The sequence below is a fragment of the Drosophila sechellia genome, chromosome 2L, assembly GCF_004382195.2.
Source record: "Drosophila sechellia strain sech25 chromosome 2L, ASM438219v1, whole genome shotgun sequence".
In the NCBI taxonomy this organism is placed as follows: Eukaryota; Metazoa; Arthropoda; class Insecta; order Diptera; family Drosophilidae; genus Drosophila; species Drosophila sechellia.
In genome coordinates, this window is record NC_045949.1 from 1,110,198 (window position 1) to 1,127,873 (window position 17,676).

At 48.5% G+C, this 17,676-nt stretch overlaps 3 protein-coding genes and 1 long non-coding RNA gene across 5 annotated transcripts; 3 read left to right on the forward strand and 1 right to left on the reverse strand.

Annotated features, from left to right (window-relative positions):
- Positions 1–2,919: 2,919 nt before the first annotated feature.
- LOC6617334 lies at positions 2,920–6,879 on the forward strand. 2 transcript variants are annotated; one of them, XR_004363378.1, is made up of 3 exons: positions 2,920–3,053; positions 3,516–3,622; positions 5,739–6,879. It is a non-coding gene; the product is annotated as an uncharacterized LOC6617334 (long non-coding RNA). The 2 variants fall into 2 exon arrangements; XR_004363335.1 differs by lacking the exon at positions 5,739–6,879 and adding an exon at positions 3,772–4,289.
- Positions 6,880–7,029: 150 nt separating this feature from the next.
- Positions 7,030–11,887, reverse strand: LOC6617335 (DNA-directed RNA polymerase, mitochondrial). The gene is made up of 8 exons (XM_002041624.2): positions 11,560–11,887; positions 11,358–11,495; positions 10,919–11,303; positions 10,702–10,857; positions 9,897–10,647; positions 8,700–9,839; positions 7,420–8,642; positions 7,030–7,363 (listed from the first exon to the last, which is right to left on the reverse strand). The coding sequence occupies exons 1-8, from the start codon at positions 11,729–11,731 to the stop codon at positions 7,234–7,236; spliced, it is 4,095 nt and encodes a 1,364-aa protein (XP_002041660.1). The 5' UTR covers positions 11,732–11,887; the 3' UTR covers positions 7,030–7,233.
- A 152-nt stretch (positions 11,888–12,039) lies between these two features.
- Positions 12,040–16,254, forward strand: LOC6617336. Its single transcript, XM_002041625.2, has 7 exons — positions 12,040–13,413; positions 13,474–13,934; positions 13,992–14,186; positions 14,766–14,899; positions 14,953–15,466; positions 15,527–15,943; positions 16,005–16,254. Exons 1-7 carry the CDS (start codon positions 12,219–12,221, stop codon positions 16,140–16,142), a joined length of 3,054 nt encoding a protein of 1,017 aa, XP_002041661.1. The 5' UTR covers positions 12,040–12,218; the 3' UTR covers positions 16,143–16,254.
- Positions 16,255–16,433: 179 nt separating this feature from the next.
- On the forward strand, positions 16,434–17,655 carry LOC6617337. The gene is made up of 4 exons (XM_032713996.1): positions 16,434–16,633; positions 16,685–16,982; positions 17,040–17,246; positions 17,308–17,655. The coding sequence occupies exons 1-4, from the start codon at positions 16,469–16,471 to the stop codon at positions 17,424–17,426; spliced, it is 789 nt and encodes a 262-aa protein (XP_032569887.1). The 5' UTR covers positions 16,434–16,468; the 3' UTR covers positions 17,427–17,655.
- The last annotated feature ends 21 nt before the right edge of the window (positions 17,656–17,676 follow it).

The following is a 17,676-nucleotide window of genomic DNA, read 5'->3' on the forward strand; positions in this document are numbered from 1 at the left end:
TGTCAGCTCGCATGCTCGATCCCAATGCCATCGATCTGCTTAATTCAATCAATGAGTCGCTTTACTCGAGGAAATGCCCAAAGACTTGCAATGACTAATTGGGTGAATCGTCGTGGGCCATAAAACAAACACACGAAGGCAAACTTTGCCGGTTAGACAATTGATCCAATGATTAGCGCACTCTGCTAAGTGACGGAACAACGTAGTAATTAATTATGTAATTATTCGACGGAGCAGTATATGGACACCAAGTTCGCAGTGGAATCGAAGTTCCCGGAATCCATTGGCAGCCTCATCGGATTTAATAAGCAAACGTATAAAGTTCTCAAAACTCAAATGGAGCGAAGACAACTTGAAGACCTGCTGGCTTCGCAATCATTTTCTCATCTTTCGCTGTTTTCCCTAACCCCTTTTCCGGATCACCCCGTTCCACGGAGGCCCAGCTGTTGCATGGCCGGTGGTTATAGATTGCCTCACAGCACATTACGTTTGATTATGAGTCTGTGTGCGCGTGTCGGCGCAACTACGCCTCGCAAATGCCACTGCCCTCTGCCTAGCACTTTCGCCCATTTCCCCGCTCATTTCCCGGCCATTTCCCACAAGCACTGCAAGTACAGGAAGGAAGCTTCAAGACGCGATTAAATCGGCAAATAAAACAGCAAACGAACGGTGTGTGGGAGTGAGATGGAGCCGAGCAGATAGGTGACTGAGTGGGGAGCAACTGGGGGAAAATGCGGAAAACTCGGAGATGGAAAGCAGCAGTGCAACTGAGTAAACAGAAAAATGAAAAAGCAAGCTGGGCAAAATGAATTTTTGAACAAGTTAAGCTTCTACGTACGGCGGAGCCTCGACCGTCTTAAAATGTTGAATTTTTTGGCAAGGAGCTCTGCTTTTCCGACGGACTTGACTTTCTGATTGAATAGATAAGTGAAGGACGGAAAAGCACTGAAAATTGATGGGCTTCTCTATTGAATAACACAATGCGAACTTGTTTGTGTGTGTTCGAAGCGAGGGAGAACAAATGAATAGACATGAATATAATGGATTCGAATCGAACGAAATGGAAAAATGCAACTAAGCTGATAACAAATTTGTTTACCCGCCGAGTTCAAGGCTGCCAACAAGTCGCTGGCTTTGGGGCAGGTGGGACGAAGGACTTGCCACATATCGAAATTTTTAATCAATTGAAGGAAATTCTACAACATTTGTAAACATACAACAAAAGCCGACGAACTGAAGAAGCAAAGTGTTAAATTCATTCATTTAACCCTTTCGATGCCACTTAATTTTGTATAGATTGATTCAGTGATAGTGTTTCACAACCAGCTTGTATTCCCCACCAAGCATTTATTCACCGGCTGGCAATTCAATTCATTGGCCCACAGCTCTTCCACTGATTAAGTTGTCGTCTAGACTTGGGCATTCGTAACACAAAACCGTTGACAAATTGAAAATCGAGCGGAAGGCAACAAAATGACAAGAAAAGAGTTCGTTATGCGGGCTTCACCTCTTGCCAACTTCCCCGAAAAGTGTCTCAAATGCTGTGAGTTGTTGGCCGGGCCGAAAATGATGTGAACCAGCCTAATTGCGTTGATTCTCTAGTTTTTTGTCAATTTCTGAGGTGTGCGGTGTGGTGGATGGAGCAGATGGAGTCCCATGGTAATTATTGAGTGCCATGGCAGCGACGAGTCGTCGGTGCAGGAGAATCGCAATAATTTCCCAACCCAACGTGGCCAATTACCGGTCAAATGCTATTAGCCACAGACCCGCAACTGGCCAATTACGAGGGCAGCTCGAATGGGCGAACCTAATCAAGGCCCGAAAAGAGCTGCCAAAATGTTCGGCTTGAACTGAAGCGAAGTTACGTGAACATCGCTGCCCTTTTTGATTTTGGCCAAAATCATTTTTAAAGGCCAACGAGCAATTTAAGATCCAGCTCTCCGGCTCAGGAGGGGATTTTCTTGGCCATCTTGGCCATCTTGGCCATGTCATGCTCATTCCACCGCTGACAGCATGGACAACTCTCTTTGGCTGTGGCTTCTATTCTGTTTTCGGGTTGCTGCTGCTCTGCCGGTTTTATGGCAAGTCAAAAACCTATTAATGCCCAGCTCAGCAGCACGTTCAACTTGCCACAATTTTATTCCCTCTTTCATCGCTTTCTTCATACTCTTAAAAAAGTTGCTTGGCTCGGCGATTAAAGATTTTTATCGAAGGTGTATTTTTGTCGCACATGCATATTCATATTCATATTCAGAATCAGAATCATATTCATATTCATGTGTGCCAACCTCCGGATGACCTTGGCCCGCCGAAGTGACTGGCCATGTCAGCTTGGCTGTAAGCATGTGTAAAGCCAATCGGCCATGGAGGAAAGTCGGAAAATGTGTTTAAATGCCAGATTTAAATGTTTAACACCTTTTGCAAGGTGTGTTAATCAGCATGACAGTTTGAAAAGCTCAATCAGAAGTCAATAGAGTATTAAAATGAGTCTTAAAGTAAACTTATCATTTTGTATAACTCAATTTTCCAGATAGACTCAACTCAATTACTTTCGTAACAAGTGTATAGCATGTTCGCTTTGCTCGAATTTAATTCGTCTCTTTCCTGTTCTTTTATTTGTTTTCTACTAGTATTTCCGCCACTTGGCTTTGCTGTCTCTTTTGCATTAGCTTCTGCCTTCAAAGTATCTCATAGGTACGTATGTATATAGTACGTTCGTGCCCCCAATTGCCCCACCCAGTCAGTTCCCCCACCTCACAAACAATCCTCTATATCAGTGAAGCGAAAGAGAACCGTGTATTGAGCCGCCTTTGGCGCATTGTTTGACATGACTTTAATATTTCAGAAAACGATAAAAAGCGACGAGTTTGGAGTTTGGTGGCAATATACATTTTGGCACTATTGTGTGTGCCACTTTTAATCGATACGAAGTATCAGTACAACTGCATTCAGACGGCAGGTGGAATTTTGATTCTCGAACGGTTACAAATTGTATCTGGTAACTGGTAACTAGTATCTGTATCTGGTAGCCTGCGCAATCAATTTCAATTAGGGTAAGTGGGCCAGGGAGGGGTGGGGGGCGCATAATTAAGCTGCGTGTCATTATGCATTGCTGGCCAGGATCGCTGGGCTAAATTCAATCAGGAGTCCAGTGCTTCGGCTGGGAATGAACCACCCCGAACCATGACTGTTCCCGGCCAGCAGCGAAATAATCACCGGAAATCTCCGAACGGAAACGCTCGTAATAATGGCGAAATGGACGACAGCGCCGCATTTAGGCAAACAAAGTGAAGTGAAGCCACCTTGGCATTGGCCATGTCCCTTCGCCTTTGGGCCAAAGTGTTGTTGTGCATGCCAGCGGTACATTAATTCGCACTCATAAATAACGCCAACGAAAGCGAAGGGAAGCCGGTCGCCTGGCTTTCCCAAAGTGGAAATCAATGCAGTCCAAAATGGAGCAGTTGGATAAGATGGGGAAACAAGTGGTCAGATTGACTGATTTGGGTTTCTTTCAGAGCTGGTCTAATTGCTCTCACGCCAGGCGACCAGATGACAAATGGCAGCAGTCGGAAAAGCAGGGAAACATAATGGGCATTAGAAACGCATGTATAAAAACACGCAGGTAAGGATGATTGTCCCTCTAAATGGGAAAATAAATGCATAAATAAATCAAGGGAACGTACTTCTATAGCTTCTCTACTTAAAGCACTTACTAACAATGTGCTTGAATATTTTCATATTTAATCTCAGTTTCCAATGTTTTCCCAATAGCTTTCCCCATAAATTACCACCAGTGTCGCCATATTTCTGTTAGTGCCTCCGGGCGGCCGAAAAGTGTGCTGCCAAAAAGCGTAATCTCTGCCTGCACTCGCACTTGACTTGATTTGACTCCCCCGCCCCCTAATGGCCACAGCTCACGCGAGGAGTGGGTGGTTGGGATGTGGGTGGATTTCGAGTGGGATTGGGGCAGTGACAGGCGGTAAGCGGTGAGTGCTTAGGTTGACAGCCGGCTTGCAGCTGACTAGCTTCTTATCTGTTGCTGGATTTGCGAACCAGGAATCAGGCATCATCCTCTCCTGACATCGCTGGCATGGAATGGATATTGTTGTAAATTAAATATGCAATAAATTTCCCGTGCTGAATCACAGCATAAATTCAGTTGTCCGGGAAGGCATTAAGAATGACTCAACCTTTTGGAGGCGCAGGGAAAGTGATATTGACAGCGCAGAAATTGGCAAAAATATTGCTCAATAGCGCGGATTAAAGTCATATATCTCTCCAAAAATATTCCACCAACTATTTGGCCGGAATTTCAAGATGCTTGCGCTTGCGTCAGCATATGAAGGGAAAATACGCATCGCATTTATCTCACTGCTATCGGATTTTACCACTTCGGGTGCGGTTATTCTAGGGCCCACAAAGCAATAACTCTAGCCAAATAAAATAAAACTTAGCCCCACCAGTTGGCACCCCATATGCATCACCATCGCCATCGCACGATGATTTAGGCACCTCATCCTCCGACGTCGTGCCGCACGCCACATGGCAGGCCAGGACAATAAATTTAAATGGCCGTTTCCAGCGTGGCAAAACGGATAATAACCCATTTGATGTGCGGACAAACTTTTTCCATTAAGGCCAAAATACAAAGCGATGCTCGCTCACCGGCAAAATATGGACCAAAGAGGCGTGGCGTAAAAGGGGGCGGAATTAAACGGGGCGGCGCTTGTGGCACTCACATATTACGCATACGCACGATTGGCCCATAAAAATCATTTCACTATTCATGGCGGTTGTTAACTGTCTTTAATTGAAATCAAGCCATGTTTCCGCCCAGGAGTCGTTCTTGTGTTCCTTGCTAATGGATTTGCTCCCATATTACGTATACGCCCAGTGGCGCTTGAAACGAAAATGAAAACAAGTTGAGGAATTATAAAGTTTAGATAACTATTTCTAAGTCCTTTTTAATTGAAACATTGTTTGGTATCGCTAACAAAGTCAGCAAGAGAACTTTTTTTCTTTTTGCAACTAATGTGCATGTTACGTATACGCCTCGTGTGCACATGTGTACTTATTTTCCAAGCTGCAGCTTGTTCTGCCACTCACAAAAGGGTTAATTTCCATTTTAAATGTTTTCAATTGCCACCGTGTCGAGGCCTTATCAATTTTTTATCAAACGCGTTGCGATATTTTCGTCACTTGCTGCCAACTCATTTGCAACTCAATTTCAATTTCCCCCGCAAATTCAATCAAACAGGCCGTCAATTATGACATTATCACGAGCAGACAACTAAGTTCCAACTTTTGAGTGCACCCAATTACAAAGTGGTTTTATCTATATATATATATCATATATGCTACTGATGTGTTATTGGGAGCGTTCCTTGCAATTTGCATGCCCCTGCTCACATGGCCGTAATTGAATTAGTTTTAATGCGATATTCGGGCGATAAGGCGACACCCAGATAGCGCCTTTATTCGCTTATGAGTGGCCATTTATCAACTGCAACTCGCACAATTCACTTGCACTTACCCAAAAAAAACTTCACAACAAGGCACAAGATTTAGCGCTGGGAAAACAAGAAAACCAGAGAGACACATTAGCGGAAAACCACGGGGAGGAGCAGAAACTACGAGGAGGGACACACAAGTTCATCTGTGTTCACCAGATTACTTAAGAGAACAACTGCCTCGTATACATTTCATTGAATATTTAAAGCATTATTTTTTCTTTTCAGTGTATTTGTTTGGCGGCTGCTTAGTGTCTTTCAGCACACATTCACTTTGCTGAAATTAATTTGCACTGCACTCTGCGGTTGCCGCTCATCCCGATGGATTGCAATCCGATGGATTTCTGTGACATGCGGTGATAAAACGCTAATCAGCCGCCGCGCTGCTCCCGTTACCTGTGCAATCCACCTGTGCGGCGGAGCAGGTGCAGCAGATGCGAGCTGCGAGTGGCGAGAGTGCCGATGCAGATGCAGATGCCAGATGCGGATTTCCGTCGCTGTTGCCTCGGCAATCAGAAGTCGGGCAGCGGACTCGAATCGCAACGTTCTCGACGCGTCACATGAACTTTTCAGACTGAGCGGCAACTCGGAAGCGAGCGGCCAGCCGAGCCGAAAAAAACAAACGAGAGCGGAGCGGCCAAAGAACGGCGACGCCGACGCCAACGCCGCCGGTCGCCGGTGGCAGAGGCAGCAGCAGCAGCAGAGATAGTACCAGTAGCCAGCGTGGGCGTGCTCGCATGAACATCCACTCGGAATCGGAATTGGATTCGGACTCGGAATCCGAGTGAGTGAGTGAAAACGAAAGCGGAGCAAGGCGGTCGCCACTGGCCAAATCGGGATGAGGTCGAAAGTCGAAGGTTTTAAAACCACTTTCGATTTCAGCTAAGTGAAATATTATAGAGCTAACTTCTGAGTATGACCATATATATTTCAAAATCATTAGATAAATATAAATATTATTTAAACAAGCAAAATGTTGCACTTTCCCAGAACATAAATTTTCATAAACAGCAGCACAAAGCAGTCGGAACCGAATAAATCGGGATGTGGCCATAAATCAATGGATACAATACCCATCATGCCAAGCAATATGCCTTAAAATTAAAACCAATCAAATGTAATTGCCACACGTTAATTGAAATTCAAAGGAAAAGAAACAAACACTTTCCGCATAAGAGTTAAAGACACACTTAAATAAAATATTTATAAACACAGTGTGCCACAATATGGGTGTTCCACTCAAAAAATATTTAAACTTAAATAGCAATGAGCACAAGATAAACTCGCATACTATTGACTGTTCGCATACACAGAAAGCAGGTGGAATCCACGACGTGGTGGCCAAATTTAACTAAACAATCGCTTTGTGGCGCAGATCCACGCGTTCAAGTAGCAATGAAAAACCTTGAGGTAGCACACAAATAAATTTTAAATTAAATGGAAAACAAAATCGATCATTAAATGAAAGCATACATTATGTATTCTGTTCCAACTCAGCATAAAAATTGATTACAGCATGTCCTTTTAAAGCGTTTTTTAATCAATTTAATCAATTTATCGTTACAAAATCACATCTGGCGTCGATCCACTTGTCGCCTCGTGTAGCTTCTGTCTTCCTTCGTGTTTTTGGTATAGAAAGCCGAATTGTTCAACAAATTTAACTGGTATGCTAACTAAAACTAATGACTACGATTAAGCCTAGGCACTGTCGTTTAAGTCGCATCTAGCTGAAGAAGTACACTGAGTCGAGCACGTTGCGCAGGTCAAAGTCTCCCTTCTGGGGCAGCTGCTTTAGAGTGCGGTTCAGCTGGCGCTTGGACAGATCCTCCACGGAACCATCGTTGATGAAGTCGCTGCGGGGAATCATTGGAATAGTTGATGCACTTAAGTCGCGTGTGGCATTACTCACCTGTCCTTAAAGCTGTAGGTGTGTCGCATGAACTCGGAGAGCTGCTCCAAAATGGGCTGCGAGTGCAGGGCCACGAACTGCTCCCGGCACATCCGGTTGAGCTCGGGCACGCTGTTGGCGTGCGTCCAGAAGCAGTCGTGCACCGAAACGAACGTGATGCCGTGGCGCTCGCAGTGCAGCGAGGTGAGCATCATGTGCGAGGAGTCCAGCGAGTGGATGAAGTTCGGCGGGAAGGCGTTCTTCTGCTTGAGGATGTTTGGCCGCTCGTACATGTCCATGGGCATGTTGGCGGAGACCTTGAAGCCGCTGCGAGGCGAGTGCTTCATCTCCTGGCGGTTGTAGGGCTGCACCACCGGCAGGCCGAGTGGCGTGACCCACTCCACGTTCTGGCTGCACACGCCGGAAATCAGGCGGGCGCACTCCGTGAACCAATCCTGAATTTCTCTCGTGGACGTGAACATTTCCCGCAGGCTTTCGAACGTCTTAGTGGTCAAGTATGTGGACGCAGGCCACACCCAGTCCTTGGGGAAGTCGTCGATGTCTTTTAGCTGGCGCGCTATCTGCAGTCTGGCTCCGTAGCGAGTCACTCCGTAGACCGTTGTCATCACTGTTTGCTTGATCACCTTGCGGCGAACGAATCCGGCCAGTGCTTCCGCGACATGGAGACCGTTCTGGGCATCCGCCTTCCTGCTCTTCTCCACCAAAGCGGCTACCGCACTGTAAACGTCCTGCGGAATGGCCGACGGTGCCAGGTTGACACTGCGAGCACCAGCTTCATCTCTGCCCAAGGCAGCGTAATGCTGCAATCCATTGCAGGAACCGTCTTGGTGAATGGGAAAGCGACTAAGGTAGGCAGCGGGATCGGGACAGCGATGCACATTGGCTATTTCCATGCAGCACGCCAGCGTTTGCCATGGCTCATCCGATTTGGACCACCACATACGCCCTGTGAGTGGATTGTCCGCAGAGTCCAGGATATCTGGCATGATCTCTTCCGCGTACAAAAGACGCTCCCTCACCGAGTCCCGCTTCTTCAGACCAGTCAGATTGATGCAGTGCAGCTTAAGCCAACTGAATCCATCGACTCCCAGAGGCTGCGCCTGATCGAAGATGAGCATCGAACGAGCCAGGTCCGAACCCAGGTGATTGAGATGCGGCGGCACGGGATAGACACGTCCACGGAAGTCCATGTTGTGTGGCAGCCAGAAGACTTTGTCACGGTACTAAAAACGAAAGCAGTTTTAATAGACGTTAATGAAAGATTCCCAAAGACAACTTACATGCTGTGCCAGCGACAACCTATAGAGAGCATCGCACCACAAGCTGTACATCTCGGCCTGCTTTCTTCGATGTCCGAGCTTGTCCCGGAACTGCTTAGCTCGATCCGCACTGGAGGTGGCATTGCCTTCCGCGTCCTTAGCTGGCAACGTGGGAAGCGGCGGCAGGGAACTGGGTGGCTGAGGAACGTCCAATTTCGCATCGCCTCCGTTCTGGAACACCTTTATAATCACATCCAACAACTGGGTGTTCACCCGCCAAGGCACACTGGCCAACTGATTCAGAGAATCTAGGCCGGGATAAAGGTGCTGCGGGTTGGAAGCCATAATGCGGTCCCACTGCTGGATGGCTTGGTGAGGCAGGCGAATGAGCTCCGACTTGTTCAGCAGGTAGCCACCATTGTGCGGAGTGCTCCACGGTTGCGGGGGACACAGCATGGGCACCAGGTTGGAGTCGAACGTGAGCGTCTGTTGGCGGGACGCTCGGAATAATCTCGAGAGCACCGGATGCGGCTTGACTTCCTCTTTAACAAAGCGTCCTTGATTCCGGAAAAGAGTGTAAAAGGCGGGCAACAGATTTTGTGGCTGAGCGGCCGCTTTGCTTTTGCTCTTCTGTCTCATTATATGGGCGTCGATCTTGATGTCCCGCATCAGAATGTTGTACAAAAATCGACCCACGCCTGTTAGGACATTCGACGGCCACGGCACCTCCGGCAGATCCATGCTGGGTCCACTCTCCCGCTGCTCGTGCACGAGACGCTGCCAAGCCTGACGCGTGTTATCCTGCGACATTCCGCTGTCCCACAGCTCACAATACGAGCTGTATATCTCGCCGATCTTCTCCAGCGTGCCGTTGTGTTTCTTCTGCTCAATTTGATATCGTTGCTGCACCTTCTGCCCGAGCTCTTTGTACAGCTGACCCACTGTTGGACTGAAGGTCTCTGAGCCCTCGGCCAGCTTGTAGAGCTCCTTAATCAGGATGTCTGCAAAGTGCGAGGCGTCGAGGGTCTTTAGATACGTGTAGTAGTTCATGAAGCCGTGTGGCTTGAAGCGCACTTGAGCACGCAGCGTGTTGAGATCGCGCACAATGGCTGCCAAAATTTGTTTGCGCCACGTGTCCTCCAGTTCCCTCAGACGTTCGCGCTGCAAGTAGTCATGTTTAGATATAAGAATAGTATATATGATTAATTTCTAGCATACGCATTTCTCGGAGTTGGCGAACTCCTTGGATTTCTCGATGGACTTGATGGTAATGCTGCCGTCCAACTCAATTCTCAGTTGCTCCCGAGCTAGCTGCTCCAATTGAGCCGTGGTATAGCCTCGCTTGGAGTTCATTATGGCGTAGTCAGCTTTTCCCGGTTCTTCCTTAGCTCCAACAGGTATTATGTGCTCGTTGAGGTGATCCAGCAGTTCGTTGTCGTATCCGAGTTGCGGTGGCACATAGACCGGCTTAAAGTCCGGTCGAAGCCGTCTTATCGCATCCAAAGCAATGTCCCGCTGGTCAGCAACAAACTTTGACTTGTCTATAATTTGATTCAAACTGAATCCTTCCTTTTCGGCTTGGGAAACGTATTCGGATATGAATTGGTGGTTCTTCTCGTCCGGTTCCAGGCGACCCAAGCACTCGAAGATGGCTGCGTACGTTTGCTCGTTGAACGACAGTCCGTCCTCTTCGATGAGCTTGAACACCTCCTGGGATCGATCGAAGGATCCCTTGCCCGCATAGCCGTGCAGAAGGATGTTGTACAGGTCGATGGTGATGAGGCCTTCGGACATGTGCGGCAAAGAACTCTTCCTCACCTTGCCGCGATAGGCAATGATGGTGGACAGGGCGCGATTCAGCATGTTGGCCGAGACACACACATTGAGATATGTGATCAGGTTCATGTGCAGTGCCCGCTGCTTGGCCAGACGCTCTTGCTCCTCGTTCACGTGAACCTTTGACTTGAAACTAAAAGTATTTGTTTAAGGAATGTTATAATGAAATTTTGATTAAACTGCTCACCGTTTCTTCGACTTGGTTGTGACTGCACTGGAGTTGGGCACGGCCACAGCAGTTGCTGAACGTTTGCTCTTGTCCAGGGGACTGATGTACGGCTCAATGGCCTCGAACGGATCCAGGGTTTCGTGTTCTTCAGGAAGCATTTTTGTGGTGCTCAGACTAGAAGATGAGAGTACATACTTTAGACAGTTACATTTAGCTAAGTATTTGATGTTGTTACCCAAAATCCGCTTCGTGCTGATCATTTTCCATGCTCTCGATGATGTCCTTAAAGTTGTGGAAGCTTTTGAGGATGTTTTGCACCTCCTCGGGGTTCGCTATCACTTGTTTGGTGTACTCATCCTTGCCAAAGAAGAGCATAGGCCGATCGTCGTATATTCCAGACTCTAGAATAGATCCATCCAACGCCTGCATATCGATTTTCTGATACTCCACAGGCTGACGCTGCGCCAGGTCGAGTACGCCTTTGGTTTTCTTATCCTTGCGATCTTCGCTTGCGCGCCGCTCCAGGATTTGCTGCTGAGCCTTATGTATGAAGTCGGCCAGCTTCTTGGACTTCAGCCGCTTCACCCGCGACCTTCGTTCGCTGATGGCTTGTTCGGTGACTGCAAAGGATCGGGTTATACCGGGTCGAACTGCCAGGACGAGGAGGCACTTACCCTCGAGGAGCTCCACGTATTTGGCGTAGCGTGGCTTGCGCAATCGCTTCTTTTTCACCTGGGCCGCTGCATCTGTTTGTGTGGGTGTTGTTGTTTGTGTGCGAGTGGTTGTCGTCATTGTTGTTGCTGTAATTGCCCCTGCAATGGAAAAGCACATGTTGCATTAGATCTATAACACTACCCATTATAGTTAGCTACTCACCTGCCGGCATTTGGCGGTAGAGCATTTGATAATACTGCTGATAATGCACGAAATTTGAAGGCGCAATTCCGCAGCCGCAGCACACTGTTGTTGTTGTTGGGTGAGCAGTGGGTGGCACTCGCAGTGCTTTTTGCACGGCCGCCGCCCGATTTGCAGTCAGCAAGCGATACATTCCGATGAACTGCAGCTAGAGGCACACGTTCCACGCAAGCGACGGCAAATTAACGCAGATTTTGGCAGTTTTCACACAGCATTTGTTGCATAATTACACACCGATTCCGACCAATTGGTTGTTTATTCCCGCACTTCACGTGTGGCGGCGCAAGCAGTTGGCAGCACTGCTTGCTCGGCAGAACAGCTGACTGCGATCCCAGGGCTGGCGAGAGATAAATACTGCAGAACATACTGCTAAAGTTTTAATTTATTTGCCAGTTACTACAAAGTTCGAATTTACTTATAAGGCTACTCTTGTATGGCAAATCTAAATAACAGCGAACAAAAAGTCAAATTTCATGTAGCACAAACCCTTTAAGCCTTTTAAAGCATTGCGAAAATTTAGCGATTTTGGTATTTTTCTGGTATTCATTTTCCGACTAGCTGTACCGTTGTCAACGACTTTTCCGTTAAAAGTAAACACAATTCAAAAGTTCAAAGCGAAAATGCCGCCCAAGAAGGCAAAGAAGGGGGCGGGGCCGAAGAAGGATGAGGATCTGGAAAACCGCCCACAGCCGCCGAATGTGTTCCTGTACATCCAGCTGGCGGACATCGTCAACGTGCCCGAGACGCAGCATCCGCTGGAGATTCACATTAGCCAGGGCGACAGTTTGCTGGTCAAGTGCGATGAGCACTACAACACCGATGGCATCATAGTGCAGGAGGAGTTCCACTCGAAGCCCACGTTCACGCTGATTTTCCAGCAGGACAATGTGGACCGGATCAACCATGCCGCCGACAATCCCCTCCTCGTCCAGCTGTATATGCGCGTCTTCCCGCCGAGAAGGATTGTCCAAGTGGAGTACGAGATGCTTGAGGAGGAGCAGGAGGGAGACCTGGAGGCGGATTCCGACTCGGATGTGACCATGTCGACGACTATAGCAACGACAATGCTGGACGATGACGCGTTCGAGGCCAGGGAGACGGTCAAGCTGGTGCTCCTTTGCGTGGGCTATCTGGACGTGATCAAGTTGTTCGGCCACCGGCGCAGCATGATCTGCGAGGAGCTCTACCTCTATCCCATGCCGGATGTGCCCAACGAGATGCGCTCTACCATACACACGGAGTGGCACCTCTACACCCTGCTGCCCATTGCAAAGAAGCTAACCTTCACCAACATGGCGTTCGTGACCTTTGAGAGCATCTACTGCCTAAAGGACGAGTACGTGCTGGACCTGGAGACCCTGTGGGTGCGAGTGAGCTTCCGCTCCCGGCTGCCCGGCGACCGAAACGAAGCCCTCATTCCGCTCTGCGAGTTCGGGAACCTGGAGCGGAAGATCATATGCATGCAGGACAACCACCACGTGTTCGAGTCCTTCCGGCGCAGCGTGAAGCCCTGGAATGTGACCGGGCTGAAGTCCGCCATGGAGGTCCAAAGGCACCGACTCTTCTCGGAGCTCTTCTACTCCGAGAACATGACGCCGGACTTCGAGGAGATCGACCCGGCCCTGGACGAGGCCCTCGTCTGCAACTCCTTCCACCGGTTCATCCTGACTCAGAGTATGGCCGATATCCTCTCGTTCGCCATAACCTGCCAGCAATATGTCCTCGCCGTGGAGGTGTTCCAAACGTTCGGGGGCGCCAAGCCGCAGAAGGTTTTCCAAGGAGTTATGGACCCGTCCATCATGGTTTATCCTGGGGGTGAATATACCACTATCTGGAGAATCCTGTTCTATATCATTTTACCTTTATTCTGAGCAGTGCAGAACATGAGATTCGCTGTCCAGCTGGACTACCTCGGAAAACTTAAGCCCAAGAAAATAATGAGCACGTTCAATTTGAAGGCTATGGAGCGTGTGAAAACGCTTCCCACATTTGCCATCATCAAGCTGTGCCTCCTGGCCCCGATTGGAGAGATCTACAAGGAGCTGAAGGTGTTCCGGGAAAGCTTCATCCGACAGAACCGGCTGCTCTTCTGCGATCGTCCTTACGGTGCCATCAATGTGGTGTCCCTGGCCGAAATCCAAATGGAGTGCTACGCTCGCTTCGACAAGTTCATCCGCGACTGCATATCCTTCATAATCGACAAGAAGGTGATGAAGCTGGAGGACAAGAAGCAGCACTTTTGCTGTGCTGTGCAAAACTTGACCAACATCCTCATGAAGGTGGTGGGTAGTGTCTACAATACCAGGACGCCCACGAATACGAGCGTGGACTTTGCGGTGCGTAGTCCTCTGGATATATTGAATATTATGTTTCGTTGATTCTCCCATCCCCAGAATCTCTGTGCATTTGCCTACAACGAGTTGGAGACCAGGGTCCACACACTGGTGGAGCAGATCGAGAACGAGGGCTTTGATAGCTACACGATCAGTAAGCAGGTCCAGAATGAGCGAATCATCGACTACTTGAACACCATAAAGCTGCTCCTCATGGTGAATGATGAGAACCATGCTCACCTGTTGATGGAGAAGGTCAGTTGATTGATTCATTCGTTGGCTGTCGCTGGAAATGTGAATCATTGATGGGTTTTGGGTGCTTGTATGGACCAATTCCACCATTAAAAACTTTCTTTATAAGTTCCTAAGCTTAGTAATGAAGTTCTAGCTACTTAACTATATTCTTTCTTTAAAACAACCATCAACAGTCATTCAGCAATATGAATGCTCTCTTATTTAATTGCTTAAAAATTATTGAATTAGGATTGATCTGAGTCATGTCAGATTAAATTAACAACAGATTTCAAATTCCGATTAACTTTCGATATGATATAACCGGAAATGAAAAAGCTTCATCGAAACCTGTAAGTGATTCACATAAATTGTACGCTAATTTGATTAGATTGTGTATAATGAATAACGGTAGTGTATCAGTTATGAATGAACAAAATTCGGAAGTAAACAATTAATCATTAAGGTGCTGAGTTTGTCAACAATCAAATTAAACTGTTCGCTGTTTGTTTAAAAGTAATTCAATGAGTGTGGAAAAACCCTGATGATGGAACATTTTAGCAGTTCTGTTGCCAATTTCCTTTAACTACTTTCCATTCACAGGCCATCACGGAGTATCCAAGTAACGAGCGCTTCTTGTTCTACATGGTAATCGCGTACATGGAACGCGGCGAGCTGGAGAAGGCGAAAGTGTACTTTGAAAAGAATCACCTGGCGGACACCCACGACTACTTCGCGTAAGCCTCTTGATATTCCACAAAATGAAGTGAATAGCGATATGATATCACAGGGGCTGGATTAAGCTGTACATCAACTACGTGGACACGCGAAACAACCCAGATACCGCGCCCGACTGCACGGAGTGCCTCCTGAAGAGCATCACCAACTACGCCGAGCGGTATCCCCGCCAGCAGGACGCCTGGATCCTGCTCTACTGCTACTACAAGCGCTTCAACTACGAGCCGGGCTGCGCCTTCGCCCTCTGGAGATTCGGGGATCAGCATGGGCACTGCCGGCTCAGCTCCTCCTCCAATGCACCGCACAGCCTGTGGGGACTCTATGCGAACCTGAACATCACCATTCCAACGAGTCGGGGCACCATGTTCCTGGAGGTCTTTAGGACCTTCGCGCGGCTGGGTCTGTATGAGTTCGCCCAGGTGGTCATCGCCGCCGTGTTGCATCTGGCCAGCGATGCGGATAGGTATATGCTCCAGACCCAGCTGGACATGATGCTCAACCAACTGGACGAGGACTTTGTGCCCCAGAGCTTTGAGTTTGAGGAGGGCGAGGAAGGTGACTATTCGGTGGGTTGCTCATACTCCTTTGGAGGATCTTTGATTTGAGTCCGATTCACTCCTTTGAAGGCCGCCATGAATGCCCAGATCAACGGCAATGTGGAGTTCCAGCGCGGGAACCTGGAGGAGGCGGCCTTGTACTACGAGAGCGCCCTGACCCTGCCGCCTCCCGAGGTGAACGACCGCGACTTCTTCGAGGTCAGCCGACTGCGCCTGGGCTACATATCCTACGAGCTGGGCAACTACAACAAGTGCATCGAAGCCTTGTCCTTTCCATTCGCTGGTCAACTACTCTCCATTGTGGCCAACTATATGATAGGCAAGTCCTACTACAAACTGGACCTCTTGGACCAGGCTCTTGAGTCCTTCGCCAACGCCACACACATGGACACCCATGTGCCCAACGTTTGGGGTTTCCTGGCGCTGATTAACCTGAGGCTGGGCGAGAACTACAAGGCCATCGAGTGCTGGAAGTACGCCAAAATAGTAAGTTGAGCTGTTCCTCTGCAGCTCCTATATGTCATCGTTACTAATAATCTTGCCGCAGGAGCCCAACTATCCCATTGACGACATGATGATCTATGAGGAACTGGACGCCATCGACTATGACTCCGTTGACCTGTACATAGATGCACCCAGTCAAATGGTGGACGACATCTTTAGGGACTCGCAATCGGACTCATAACTTGTATATTTTGTGTGAACCCATAAAGGCCAACATTCCGGCTGCGCTGATAAAATGGCTGTGTTCATAATGGCTTCATCTGGGCCTGCATCCAAATGGGGTGAACGGATGGGGGTTTTGCGGTGGGCTACTTTTTCCACGAGGCTCATTTGTTGCTGTTTAGCTGGCGTGACTTGTTGACACAAGGTAATGAGACGGGGCAGCAGCAATTTGCTTGCATAAGACAGTCCACCCAGCCGGTGGACGGACATGTGTACATATATATCCTGGCTTTTTATAGAACCCATTCGTGGCTTGAGCTCCGCTGCTGCAGTCTGCATCCAAACATGGCCCACGGAGGAGGCATCAGCTCGTTGGACGGGCTGGAGGAGAAGCCAGCGGCCTGTGTGGCCAGCAGCACGGCCTTGGCCATTAGGAACTCGACCATAATCGCCCACCGGCTGTCCATTTACCTGCCCCAGCTGCTGCTGCCCTCGCGGGATCCCCAGAAGGCAGGGCATGCCACTCCACAGCCATTCGAATTTTAATTGAACCCCTTCCAGCTCATTACCGAAATCAACTGCTACGTGGCCCAGTTTCGGGAGCTGCTCATCTTTATTGGCCAGGCCCGCGATTCCCCCGAGCTGCGCGAGAAGATCAGGAAGCTGAGGCGCAGCTGTGTGGATGCCTGCAAGCACACCGCCCACTTAATCACTCCCCAGCCGCGTCACTGCCTGGGCAGCCCCAGTGAGAGGATGCACTTGACCCTGCTCTACCACCTCACGCTGCAGTTTCAGCACGAGTTGATCAAGAGCCATCGCTTGATCCAACTGGTGCCGCTGGACATGACGGAGTACTATGGTTAGGGATCCGATATACTGGGTGAGCTGATGGCTAAGCTTCTATGCTCTCTTCCAGCTCCTTCCCGCACTGCTCCATCCAATCTGGGCAATGTCATCAGCCAATTCTTGCTGTGCAAGCAGATAAATCCAGATTTCCAGCAGGAGGAGCTGTGCAGCATTTCCAAGGACTCGCAGGAGCTCAGCGAGCTATTGGAGGAGCTGCAGGCCCACATGCCCTTGACCGAGGCATCTCCAGAATCCGACCTGGATCCAGCACAGAAATGTGAGTCAGTTTTATAGGGCTTTTATAACCCTCATCTTTAAATCTTCATTCTATTTTCCAGCTGAAAGTAGCCTTGTTTCCCTCAACACTCCGGATTGGTATGCCCGGCAGCGCAGGAAGAGTTGCAAAAGCCGGAGTCTTTGTTGCTGCCTGGCCAGGAAGTCAGCCAAACCCTTTTAGAAGGAGATACTTATCCCCTAGCAGCTAGCTTCACAAATAGTTTGCGGTCTTTCAATGTTATATAGTCATAGTTTCCTATAAGCTTCGTGTTAAATGTCATGTAAAGGAAATGAAAACCTGTCCAAGATAGAAGCCAACTATCAACTAGGAACTAGCGATTTTACGCCCATTAATAAGTCAATAAATCTGCAAATGTAGCACTGTTCAATGATAACGTGCCAATTTTGGAAGCGATAAAACGTATTCCCAG

Excerpts from the sequence above, each read along its gene's own strand:
- LOC6617335 (XM_002041624.2), bottom strand. The coding sequence starts at position 11,731 with ATGTATCGCTTGCTGACTGCAAATCGGGCGGCGGCCGTGCAAAAAGCA. Across the intron at positions 11,304-11,357 it reads ATACGTGGAGCTCCTCGAGG|TCACCGAACAAGCCATCAGC; the intron begins GTAAGTGCCTCC and ends GATCCTTTGCAG. Across the intron at positions 10,648-10,701 it reads ACAACCAAGTCGAAGAAACG|TTTCAAGTCAAAGGTTCACG; the intron begins GTGAGCAGTTTA and ends AAATACTTTTAG.
- LOC6617336 (XM_002041625.2), top strand. The coding sequence starts at position 12,219 with ATGCCGCCCAAGAAGGCAAAGAAGGGGGCGGGGCCGAAGAAGGATGAG. Across the intron at positions 13,935-13,991 it reads ATACGAGCGTGGACTTTGCG|AATCTCTGTGCATTTGCCTA; the intron begins GTGCGTAGTCCT and ends TCCCATCCCCAG. Across the intron at positions 14,187-14,765 it reads CTCACCTGTTGATGGAGAAG|GCCATCACGGAGTATCCAAG; the intron begins GTCAGTTGATTG and ends TTCCATTCACAG.
- LOC6617337 (XM_032713996.1), top strand. The coding sequence starts at position 16,469 with ATGGCCCACGGAGGAGGCATCAGCTCGTTGGACGGGCTGGAGGAGAAG. Across the intron at positions 16,983-17,039 it reads GGACATGACGGAGTACTATG|CTCCTTCCCGCACTGCTCCA; the intron begins GTTAGGGATCCG and ends GCTCTCTTCCAG. Across the intron at positions 17,247-17,307 it reads CCTGGATCCAGCACAGAAAT|CTGAAAGTAGCCTTGTTTCC; the intron begins GTGAGTCAGTTT and ends TCTATTTTCCAG.